This window comes from Micropterus dolomieu, linkage group LG09 (assembly GCF_021292245.1).
Source record: "Micropterus dolomieu isolate WLL.071019.BEF.003 ecotype Adirondacks linkage group LG09, ASM2129224v1, whole genome shotgun sequence".
Classification (NCBI taxonomy): domain Eukaryota; kingdom Metazoa; phylum Chordata; class Actinopteri; order Centrarchiformes; family Centrarchidae; genus Micropterus; species Micropterus dolomieu.
In genome coordinates, this window is record NC_060158.1 from 15,436,662 (window position 1) to 15,448,864 (window position 12,203).

A 12,203-nucleotide genomic window follows, 5' to 3' on the forward strand; every position below is an offset into this window, starting at 1 on the left:
ATTACCAAGATGATTTGAATTAAACCTTACTATTAAACCTTGGGTCTAAATCATGTGGTAAAAGATGAAAAATGGGATATTGACTCTCACAAATCAGGTCACTGACTCTTAATTAAAAAGAAGACATGATAAGTCGGTTCAGGTCAGCCTCTGATTTGCCTAATGCACCTTAATAAGAAACCAAGCTGTTTTAAATGTTATGATGTATGTGGTGTCTCCTGTTTACCACATTAAGACACAAATGATCACTGCTGGACTTAATCAGAGCTAAAGTGAATTATCAAGAGAGGGCGATAGTAATGCATATTGGAGGGTCATTGTTACCTGTCGATGATGGTTGAGCCACAATTAGAAAAGACTATGTTCCTGTGAAAAACACCAGGGCCATACTTATAGGATTTGTTTGACATTTTGAGAAATAGACAGTTAGCTTAGCATAGCAAAATGACTGAAAACAAGTAACTAGTGAGTCGACCGATATGGGCTTTTGCCGATATTTAGAGTGCAGGGCGGCCGTTATATAATGCCGATAGCAAAGCAAAGAAATGTCATGCATTATTCCATTATTCCATGCAGGGGTACAGTTTTCAGTGACGTCATTTAACTTCATTATTCTCTATGATATAACTCTAGCCAGTAATGGTTTTAGATTAGATTAGCTGTCATTTAGGATGAAAGAAACTTTTTCACCATCTTCCCAAAATTCACAAGGGGGAGCGCATACATTGTTCCACAGCAGCTATACTGCAAACATTTTCTTTATATAGGCCTTGAGAGTGAAGGCGAGGGCTGATGCCGATTATCTCAAAATGCCAGATATCGGCCAGATTAATTGGCCAACCGATTAACTATCCTTCACTTCTGTAAACAGCTACCCTGGCTCTGTCCAAAGGTATCGATCTTCTCATCTAGCTCGCTGCAAGGAAGCAAATAAGCATCTTTCCCAAAATGTTCAACTATTTGTGCATCTGTCTCTTTATTTGGATATTTTTTAATGGAATCTTTAACACGTGTTTTGCTGTGTGGCTGCGGAATGTTTTTTCCACACGTTTCTGCATGTTTGCTGCTAGTGCTTGTGCTCTTGTTAATAGTTAAAACCGATAATAATTTCCAGTCTTCTCCATCATGACCATTTCATATGTTATTCTCCACCTCTCCTCCCCAGTCGGAAAGTGCGTGGTGAAGGGAAGAAGTGCCGTAAGGTGTACGGGATGGAGAACCGCGACATGTGGTGCACGGCCTGCCGCTGGAAAAAGGCCTGCCAGAGATTTACCGACTGAGCGTTCTCCGCCGACGTCACGGCGCTCCACGCCAACAGGCACTGCTGCCTTTAGCCAGAGAAAGGGGAGAGGGGCATCATTTTGCATGCATTTGGTTTTCTTCAGCTCAAAATTGCAACTGTCCGTTCAAGCTCCGCCTCTGTTGTTGCCCCGCCCCCCTGAGCTCCACTGAACCACTCTAGCTGTTGAAGGAACCAAAGGACAGCGGAGTAACCTTTTAGATTGCCGTCCAGGATTCCCAGTACTGCCTCTCCATTCCCATCATTCCCAGTTTTGGGAAACACCAGTGCAGCTAAACAGCGTAAAGAAAAAGATCTAAAGATTCCTCCTGTTTTTTATGTTGGGTTCAGTGTTGCATCTTTATATGTTTTGTAAAGCTCTGGTTTTTAAACGGAAAGTCAAGTCAAAGAAGGGGTCCAGAAAAAAAGCCTAAAGCTTTTTTTGAGAGTTTTTGTTAAAAGAAAAAAAACTTTTTTATCCAAAAGAAGAATGGGCCTCTTTGCTACAGTTTTCGAAGAACATTATGAAAAAGCATGGAGGTAAAGCTTGCAGTTTTTGTTCTTCCTTCAACTTGTTCATCTCGTTTTATTTCTGGACTTTTTTGAGGTGATCTGCTATCACCAACATCACAGCCTCTCCCAGTTCCTCACCTGCTCTTCACTCCTGACAGCCCCATGGGAATATATGGCAGAGCCGGGAGGAGCAGGTTGATATATACAAAGAACGGGAGGAATAGAGACACACAAGGTGAATGATCAATGCAAAAAAGAATTTACAGTCAGGGAAAGCAGATTGGCCGTCTCATTACACATAAAAACCGCAGCAGCATTTACACACACACACAAACAAACACACAATCAAAGCAGACAGCAAGTGTTTTCCATGTCACTTTTTTATCCAGTTGATTCATTTTCTTTGTTTTATCAGGGATGTGATTCTAAAGAAAGCAAAAACCAGCAGCTAAACCATGGGGTTATACTGTATACAGCACTATCTCAATAGCTTCTCTCTTTCATTATACATGACAACTTTACAACCAAAAACTCTTTTTATGTTTTTCTTTATGTTTTTGGTTTTTGTTAAGGTGCCATGTTTACTGTTGTTGATGTATTTTTTTTGTTTGTTTGTTTGTTTTTGCGAAACCAAGACTGTTTAATGGAAGTGTAATGCATTCACTTGAGGGGGAAATTTTTTTTTTCTGATTTAATGAGATTATGTCAGAATTCTGAGAAATTTTTTCGTGGAGAAACAAATGATGCTGATTAGCAGCAGCAACCATACTCCATACAGGTGAGAGCTTCTTGTAGGATTTTGAGGTAACTAGTTAATTCAGAAAAAAAGAGCAGAGTTTATTTTTTCATGCAAACGTTTCTTGGAAGATGAGATAATAATCTCGTTAATTCAGGAAAAACAGGGCAAACTTTTTTTTTTCTCAAGTGAACACGTTAAGCTTCCGTACTGTTTACCTTCCACCTGCTAAAGAAAGTGTGTTTAAAAGACCTTCCTTACAGCACTGGAAGCATGAAGTCAGCAGCGTGCAAGGCCATAAAAAGATAAACATCTTTCACCACATACAGAGAGACAAATTGCCCTCCTTCTCAACAAGCTTTTACATCTTCCCAAAGAGAACAAAATATATTTGTGTTTAATTACGCCACCCGCATCTTGGTGATATGTTAACCAAAGGGGGAGGGCTTAAAACCAAAAGTGAGGCACTTGCACTGCATGTGTGTATTAAAGCACTTGGTACATTTGTGGTTACGTCTAGAAAGTTGAAAATGTTTTTATGTTCCACTAGACCTTTTAATTTCCAAATGTTATAAAAAAAAAATCTTAATAGTTGACCAGGTGTGGACACTTCCCCCTTTTTTGAACCATTATTTGCTCTAAGAGTTTTGGAGAAGGGTATAAGGTATAAGCACTTGATTAGATCACTACTTTGTTGTTTAATCCGCACTGGACTCTTCAGTCACTTGGCAATATGTAAGCAAAGCTTTGGCTCAAGCTTTCGTAAGAGGGATCGGCAAGTAACCTTGTAACTGACAAGGTATGGAGAGTGTGATTGGTAAAAATAATGCGGTTATCTGATTTGTCATTTGAATGTGTTCATTTGAATTCCAGCCTCCTTGTTGGTCTCAAAGGCAGGAAACAAAATCACATAGCCAAATAGTTTACAGATGTTCACTTTGTAGTGGTAAACTAACCAACTCTTTTGTCACCTGGGGCTGCGTCCTACTTTATTACAATGTACTGAAATTTATAGAAACGTCCAGAGTTTAAGTTGAGACAAATGTTTCTGCCAACAGGCACATTGTGATTCTGCATTTACTCTGCATTCTAGGAAATTTGTTTAAATGCACGCTGAAATTTTTATTGTCGTTTTGGTCACACGCACGGGATCATTTAACACCAGAATTATTCAAAACCAACACCAGCTAATAAACTCACAAGCTCGCTCATTTAACAGTACTTGCGCACCTGAAAATCGTAGCTATGTTTTGTTTGCTAAACTGTTTCTATTATGTCTATTATTTTTCTTTGTCTGTTCATGTATATATGTGTAGTTCTTGTATTTTCTCAAAGCTCCATGTTTATGGCCAGTTGCCTTGGTCATTACATCCGCCACCTTATGAACAAGACAGGTTCAAGTATAGCATTTCATAATGTACCGTTCAACCTGTCGGGCTACTGTTGTTTTGAATATAGAGATAGCCTTAAAGTCACTCTTTTGAAAAAATCATTGTGCTTCTTCTATGTCATTACATTGATGTTTCAGTAAGAAATATTTAGATTATCTCAAAACTGATTCGCCATTGTATTATGTGAACGTATTATTGTTTAAGAAAAGACAAATCTATATATACGTAAAGAAAAAACTTGTTGGAATTTAGATTCAAAGCAAACCAGATATTGATTTGGCTGGGTTTTTTTTCTTTTTTCATATATATGAATATAAATACTGTGTATGAATTTTGTTTTCATGTTCTGCTGAAGGAAATGTTTGTTGCTATTGTAACTGTAGGAGGGAGCCCAGGAATAATTCTTACCACAAGCCAAGCTTGTTATGCTCTTTTCAGTGAGGTGTGACCCACACGCTCCCGCCTGGAGCTCCTTCACGCCACGCTCCCTGCTGCTAAGCGCGTCGAAAACCACAGTTGATTAAAATCTTTATCTTATTTCCAATTCTCCTGGTGTGACGTAGCCCCACTAGCAATTAGTTTGATTGACATCTTGGTGCGTTTGCGCTCATGTGAGCGGTCACATGGTCCCGTGTGTGAATGTGAAGGAGCCCCAGGCAAAGTATGCGGGTTGCCGCTGAAGCGCGGTGCTCTGCGATGTCCCCCCCTATCCCTGAAGCATCACTCTCACTCCTCCCAAGTTACACAGCTTTTATCTAATGTCCTGTGGCGTATCCCTGTCAGAGTGTGTGCAGGTCGAGTCCACTGCCAGGCTCCTGACAAACACACTTTGGCAATTTTCCATCGTTGCGGTGCTTCATGTGTGTGTTCGGACCGTCTCCTCTATTGATATGGAAAAATCTAGCAACCAATCAGATTCTGTCCACGAACAAGTCCCTACAGTAGTTCAGACAATTCAGAGGTCTTGGCAAGACTGGATATTTAAATGGCAGCATCTGCAGGCAGCTAATTTTAAAAGAAGCTCTCTCTTGATGCTGATTCTAGGTCAGTGTTGCGTCGATCAAATGGCTAGTAATGTAATTTGGCCAAAATAAGCTAATCTCACACCCTTGTTTAGGGTGAATCCAAATGACCTCAGAAGGATTTTTGCTGCCATATTTCTCAAACCTGTCCATCTCCTCGTAGATCAGTGAGGAACTCTGGGGATTTGTTTGTGGACTGTGGCCTGGCCGGCATCGTTGTACTGAGAACCATTCACTGCCAGCAGCACATAGACGGCCTTAGCATGAAGGGGCTTTCACAGACACTCAGCCCAGGTCCGTCTTCGCATACTATACATACTGGTGCTGTGGTCTCGGCAGGGCAGAAATGGAGGTGCTATATTCCCATGCAGTGCTGTTTCTCCCATGTGATCATATTAACTCCATTTTGTACACAATGTTATGCTGTAGAACATGAAAATAAAAACACCCTGCCTCAAGTCTAACAAGTGTCCAGCCACAAATTAGCTGAAGCCTCTGTTCTCTCTCCTGCTTCCTCGTCAGTTTTGACTTTGGCTTTGTTTTGGTGATTTGTGCTCATTACTGTCTCCCCATTTGTCGAGTTGAGCCCTGTAGGTAAAAGCAAAATGGATGAAATTCATTGAATATGAAATTAGTGCATTTTTTATTATATTTCTACAAACATAAGAGTGCTTCCATTAAACCCCAAACAACAAAATTAGTAAAAACTCAAACTTACTGTTTATTCTTGAGCTTAAAAGCAGTGGTTGACTGAACTATTTCAGCTCAAGGTCCATTTACTCACTTGTACTGGGGTCTTCATCAATAGATTGTTATATCAGTTGTCATGGAACTTAGATATTTCATTCATTTCATTACAACTGAGCAAACTCAATCTGCTGATGAAGACCATGTCATGAGCTTAAAAACTCCAGAAGGAGTGAGTAAAAGAGCCCTTGGTTGAGATTGTTTTGTCAGGTAACATCCGTTTCTTTTTCTATATTCCACATTAAACATGACAAACTAGCTTTTAAGCATGACACAAAGTCACCTATAGTTGCATTCATACCCAAAATGATGCAAAAATGAAACAAATTGTCGTTTTGACCGACAGCACAGACTCTTAGCAGTCTAGAACTTTAAATTTGCACCTAATGGATAAACATGTTGTAGAGATGTTAGGGATATTGGATAATTTGATTCCTTTTGGACAAAACTGGCAGACAAAGAAGGGATCAAGCCTCATATTTGTACTCCCAAATTGCCACCCTAATCATGCCAAACATGCCATATGGCATCATCCTCCTGATGCGATCATCTAACTTATTCATATTAGAGCAGAAGTGAGCGCTCAGCCCTGCAACCTGAGGGGAGTGGGCAGCTAAACACAAGCTCAGAAACGGGCTGCCATTATAAATGTGTTCGCACAGCAGAATTAAAGATGGTATCAAAGAGCCACTATAGGCGGTCTTGTTGCTCTACTGAGAGTAATAGGAATACATATGGGGACTTCCCCCCACCTTCAAATGGAGCAGCAGTGGCTTTTCTGGCTTTTGTTCTCTAGTGTGTTTACCCCCTCTGCTGCCGCCACCTATTAGGGCTGAGCGTTCAGCTGTGATTTATTAGCTGAATAAAACAAGATTATTCTGCTTACGGATGGTATAAAAATCAAGTCTTGTGAGTTATGAGGGACCCTAAGTGTATATGTCCACACCACACACATGCACGGTTGTCCAGCTTAGCTACTGAGCAGTGATGGCTTTAACAGCAGTTCATGTGTTGACAGTTTTATAAGCATCCCTGGTTTATGTATGATCCTTACAGAGATCAATATTTCATACATGACGAGACTTATTTGTGACAAAATGCTGACGCTTATTATACCGTTATCATCCAAGTATAGGTCAATATATGCTATAATATATACTGATTAAGCTGCAGTACAGTATATCTAAGCTACAGTATCGGTGTGTATCAGTATATTTATGTGATATCTCTAACATCAATACTCTCAAAATTTCTTCTTATTTCCATTTCTGTTTGGACTGTCAGAAGTAAAAGTGTGAGATTTGCCTTTGGTCAGGAGGCTCTTTCTAGATTAGCTGGCCACCCATTTCTATAGCAGGTGATTTAAAGCATGTGAGCGGATGCCCACAGGGTTGTTATCTGCCCCGCTGGCCTGCAGCTCCTTCCCGCAGACGCTCCTGTGTTCTGCAGTATTACCACTCAACAATGGCCTGACAGCAGGTGGCACTCTGTGGAGTCAGAAGCCATGTGAAAATTACTGGAAAGGTTATCAGACTTATTTTAAATTGTATTTGAAAGCACAGAAATTGACAGTGTGTGCTGTTGAGTGCACCTGAGTAGTCCTAGCTTTGCATGACCCTAAATATAGATTGAGTAGCAGCGTGTCTTCAAAGCGTCCACATCCCACCACTGTAGGACTAGTTTCCATGGCAACCATGCTGACAGGCAGGCTTATGCGTCTATCCAATGCCAGAGCCAGGGCAGGGCGGTGTTGTCAATGAAGAGGAGGGTCCCTCCTTCCTTCAGTAATCAGTAATTCATTCAAGAATGTGAAAAAGGACAGGTTGAAAAGTGGATGAAATGGCTTCTGCAAACACTTTGTTTTTGTTTTTTGGGTTCAAACTTTAATAATTAAGTCCTTAGACTGTTTCCAGGAGCTGCTTCATCCCCCATTATGGTTATCTTTGGAGGATAATAGGAGTCCTGAATGTGCCTTGATGAGCTTTGAGTTTCTAGAGTGGACCTAAGCAGTCGCCGCGTTATGGCTAGAAACATAGGGTAATGTGTGTTGCTGTGATATGCAGGGCCACAGCGGCGATTGTGGAATGTATCTGGTGCTGGCTAGTCTGCGAGTTCTGCTTTCTATATCTATAATTCAAAGATTTGTGATACAAAGAAAGGTCATTTTGAGCTGCGTTAAGAGGCCCTTTTGGCCCTTTCTTGGTTCTAGAAAGATGTTGCAAGGTCTAAGAGTGACTTTTCTACTCTTTGCCATGACTTATAAACTAGTTTTTGATCTGAACTTATGATAATGATGTGTTTCAGTGTGTTGGGGTGGGGGGTTGTCTGTTATTTTTCTGTCTTTGTTTTCCCAAACATGACTCCTCTCTCCCTTTTGTACAAGGGCTTGTACATAAATGTATGTCAGAGTGAAGAATCGCTGTTGTGAATCTAGAAATGTTTGGGAAATCAAGGAAGCCTCATTCAGCAAACAGCATATGAAACTGTCGGTGAGATGATCCCATTTTTAGCGCAGTGAGCTGAGATTTCCACAGGAAACTGAGAAAGTATCACTTGCTTTGTGTGAAGGTGGGTGAATAATTATAAGTGGCCAGAAAAAACACTCATCAGCCTAAATTAATAAATAATTCTATTATTGGATTTAATTATTCTTAATATGACTAAACTAACTAAACATTAATGGGTATTTCTGCCGCAGCTCCTTCAGTTTGAACTTAAATATGCAACACAGAGAGTACTGAGCCGCCCTCTCTTTAAACTGGACCATCTCACTGGCTGTTTTATCTGATTACAATCTTGTAAACCTCAAGAACTCAATGACTGTCGCACTGGATTTTTACACTCTTTTTTTCAAACACTATATATACTGTATGCTCTGTATTTTTAATACCGCATGTGCATGCAAATAAGGAAATTATGAGATACATGACTTTATATTATATGTGCTCTATGTGTGCTTTGGCATCCATGACAGGGGTTGGGAGCAGCCCGGGTTGCCTCAGTATACTTTTATTGTATTTAAACTGCACGCTATGTTGGGGTTTTTAAATCTATACAAGAGAGTTGAAAGTACCTGTGATTCCCTGCTGGCACGAACCAATTTGTCACAGTCTGGGTGGAGCGCTCTCCATCCTGGTTGTATGTGTGTGTGTATTGACAGTTAGCTGGTCCTGGGAGAGTCTAGCAGGATGCTTGTGGAAGACAGATCACTAGAAGAGGCTGTGTGCTAAACCCTGCATCTCACAGTGAGTGTTGCAGTGATGGGAACAGTGCCAGCTGCAGTTATGAAGAAGTCTGAAGTGCGAAGTCTCAGTTGTGCATCTTCCACCTGCAGCCCTTGCCCCTCTGCTAGCTCCACTGAGTTTCAAGAGGATATTTTCCATCGGTGTGTGATCAGATGAGGCCAAAATCACATGGTACTTGTCAAACATTGAGAAGCCTGTGTAAGCATGTATTGCTTATACGACACGCAGTATAACACAACTTTGTTGTGGCCTATCAAGAGCTAACCACGAGGTCACTAAATACAGTGATTATTTTAAAAACAATTCACTAAATCATTTTATAGCACTTATTAGTGTAAAAACGTATGTAGGCCTATACAAAGACTTGGCAATGGCTGCTCTCCACCCTGACATGGCCGGCAAAGTGTGTTGCGTTTTATATCCTTTTGAAGCTTCTAAATGTAAATGTTTGATATGTGTTTCCAGACTGTAAACTAAATTGTAGATGCAACACATTGTCCTTTTCCAGATCTGTTCATGGACAGTGTATTAGGTGACACAGTGGGTTGTAAAATGTTAACACTGCCTTGTGGTGTTGACATAAACAGGGGATACAGGGGGATACTATTTCTGTGCGGAGGCGAAGCCATGCTCAAGATGTCATTTCATAAACAGGGCCAGATCAGCTTTTGGTTCACTATCAAAGTGCATTTTGTACATGAGGACGTTTCAAGGAATAGTTTGACATTTGGGTGAATGCACTTTAGCTTTCTTGTGGAGAGTTAGATGAGATTAATACCACTTTCACATCTGTACGATAAATATGAAGCCACAGCCAGTAGCTAGTTAGCTTAACTTAGCATAAAGACTGGGGGAAACAGCTAGACTGCAAATTGTCCTAATCCACCTACCAAGCACTTAAGACATTATATCTTGTTTGTTTAGTCCGTACAAAAAACAAAGTGTAAAATCAACACTTCACCATATTGTGCCAAACTATTTCTTAGCTCTGAGCAGTTGCTAGAACACTAGCGGCAACTCCGGGAAGTAACTGGTCCCAGCCAAGAAATAGTAAAATATACATTTTACACTATTTTAAATGGATTAAACAAACAATATTTAACATGTTAGTTGGTAAGCTTTAGAGGTGGTGATAGGCAAATTATGTCACAGAGCCAGGCTAGCTGTTTCACCTCTTTTCAGTCTTTGCACTAAGCTAACTGGCTGCTGGCTCGAGTTACATATATCCTCTACAGATATGAGAGTGGTATTGATCTTCTCATCTATCTTTTCTCCATACTGTTGTTATGGAGCATTCAGGTGAAGTGTCAGTGTGAGACAAGAGGGGGAAGTATTTGAAACAGTTTGCAGATGTTGGCAGGCGCCAGAGGACACTTTCATGCACTACAAAGAGCAAAAACAAATCTCCCTAAATTTGTCTTCTCTAATCATTATCATGTACCTCAAATTTCTGATCCTGAAACAACACCCCCGCAGGACAAAGCTTCATTTTCACGAAGGTTGAGGAATTATTTAACACCAGAGTACTGTGATATCTCAAACCCAGTCAGCTCTAATAGGAATACTTGTCTCCCAGACCTGTCCTCAACACTCTGCTTGGTGAATATTTATGTGGAGCTGGTTTAAAACTATGGGATGAGCTCCAGGATGGGTCCCGCAGGTGTACTTCCTCTGGGTCATCAGGAGTGACAGTATGTTTTCATGAGCCTGGTGTCTCATGACTGCAGGATGAATGAGACAAGATGGTGATCCCCACCCACCCCCATACACGTTTCAAGCAACTGCAACATTTACATCAGTCTGCATCATTTATCAAGCGGAACTTATTAATACGTAGCTGCAAACATTTATCGCCTGTGTTTTTATTTTTCTTAAATATCCTTTGAGGCAGGACTTCTTTGACAGCTCTCATGCATAAACTGGTATTACACAAATCAGACCCTTCTGTGCGCACACACACACACACACACACATAAAAACACATACTCAGGCACAATGTGAGTGAAAGAGGTGTGACAGCCAAATGTGTTAGATCATGTCATTGGGGCAATATGGGCCCATGCTGCTCAACATATGTCCCCGTGGCTTCAGGTCTCATCCTGTGATGATGTGAAGAGCTCGCTGGTGGAAGTTGCTCGCGTCTCACCAGGCCGCTGGTCCAAACGCTGTTAGCATCAAATGTGTGTATGTGCAGCGTGAGATGATGGAGTGTGTGTTTCAGATGACCGCCCGAGGTATGTCCCATCTGCTCAATGTAGCATTTACACCTCCTCCTGTTTGTTTGTGTGTTTGTTTGAGGAAAGTGTGAGCACAAATACTTACTGTTACTGTTACTCCCTAATCAAGCCATTCCTGCAGCCATAAATGTACACATTTCAGTGTGCAAGCTGTCATACCTCATGCATTATCAACTGGTACATTGACATGGCATGATAAACCTCCCACTGCTGCTTTTCACACTAGCCAAAAGCTTGTGTGCTCCGTTATCATACCCTCCATCAGATGACCAAAATGAAATGTAGATGTGTAATGTAATGTGAGTTCACAGTAAAGGGTTTATGATGTTAAACACGCAGTTACATCTGGTTTAAGCTCACTGTCACGATGCAGTGATTGTAGTCATGCTGACCCAGGCTGCTCCTTTGAGCTGTTTGAGCAGCAGGTTGAGGTGCAGAGGAAAATAAAGCATCAGGGAGTCAAGCTCACGCAAGATGTTTGCCGTCTCAGTGAAGTGCAGGGAGCTGTTTATGTGTACATGTGTGTCCGAGTCATTGAATAATTGATGACGGCGATGAGGAACAGCACATGTACACAGGCTCCATCTGTGACCTCTGTTGATAAGAATCGTTGCCGTCCATGAAATCAGTGACTTCCTTCTGCTTTGAGTTTGCAGGAGATTCAACGCAGGAGGGAGGGTGGGGAGGAAGAAAGAGGCACATATGGATCAGTTTTATACAAGCAACATAGCTTTTTACTTCCGAAAAATGCAAGACGGGGATTTCTGTGGCTGCAACAGGAGGATCTGGCTTGAGAGAGTCAACAAATTTGAGGATAGACAGATTCTGGCTGTCCACGACAGTGCTTCCAAGCCAGAGGTCACAAAGTTCAAAGTTTCACCAGAAGAAGAAATGGGGACTGATTATGGAAAAATGCACTATTGCATGATCCTCGTTTTGTGTCGATATTGTAGATTAAGTCACAAATGACTCCCTGCCCTTTGCACAGGGGTTGAATTTTAAATGAATGGTTTGAAATTTGGGGAGATATGCT

At 41.1% G+C, this 12,203-nt stretch overlaps 1 protein-coding gene across 1 annotated transcript in view; it reads left to right on the forward strand.

The window, feature by feature from the left end:
* The window catches only part of znf704 (zinc finger protein 704), a gene marked incomplete in the record, with an annotated part of 52,376 nt that extends 46,971 nt beyond the window's left edge, over positions 1-5,405 (forward strand). Inside the window, 1 exon segment of the mRNA XM_046058463.1 lies at positions 1,166-5,405. Coding sequence (XP_045914419.1) covers positions 1,166-1,280 — 115 coding nt within the window.
* Between the last annotated feature and the right edge of the window lie 6,798 nt (positions 5,406-12,203).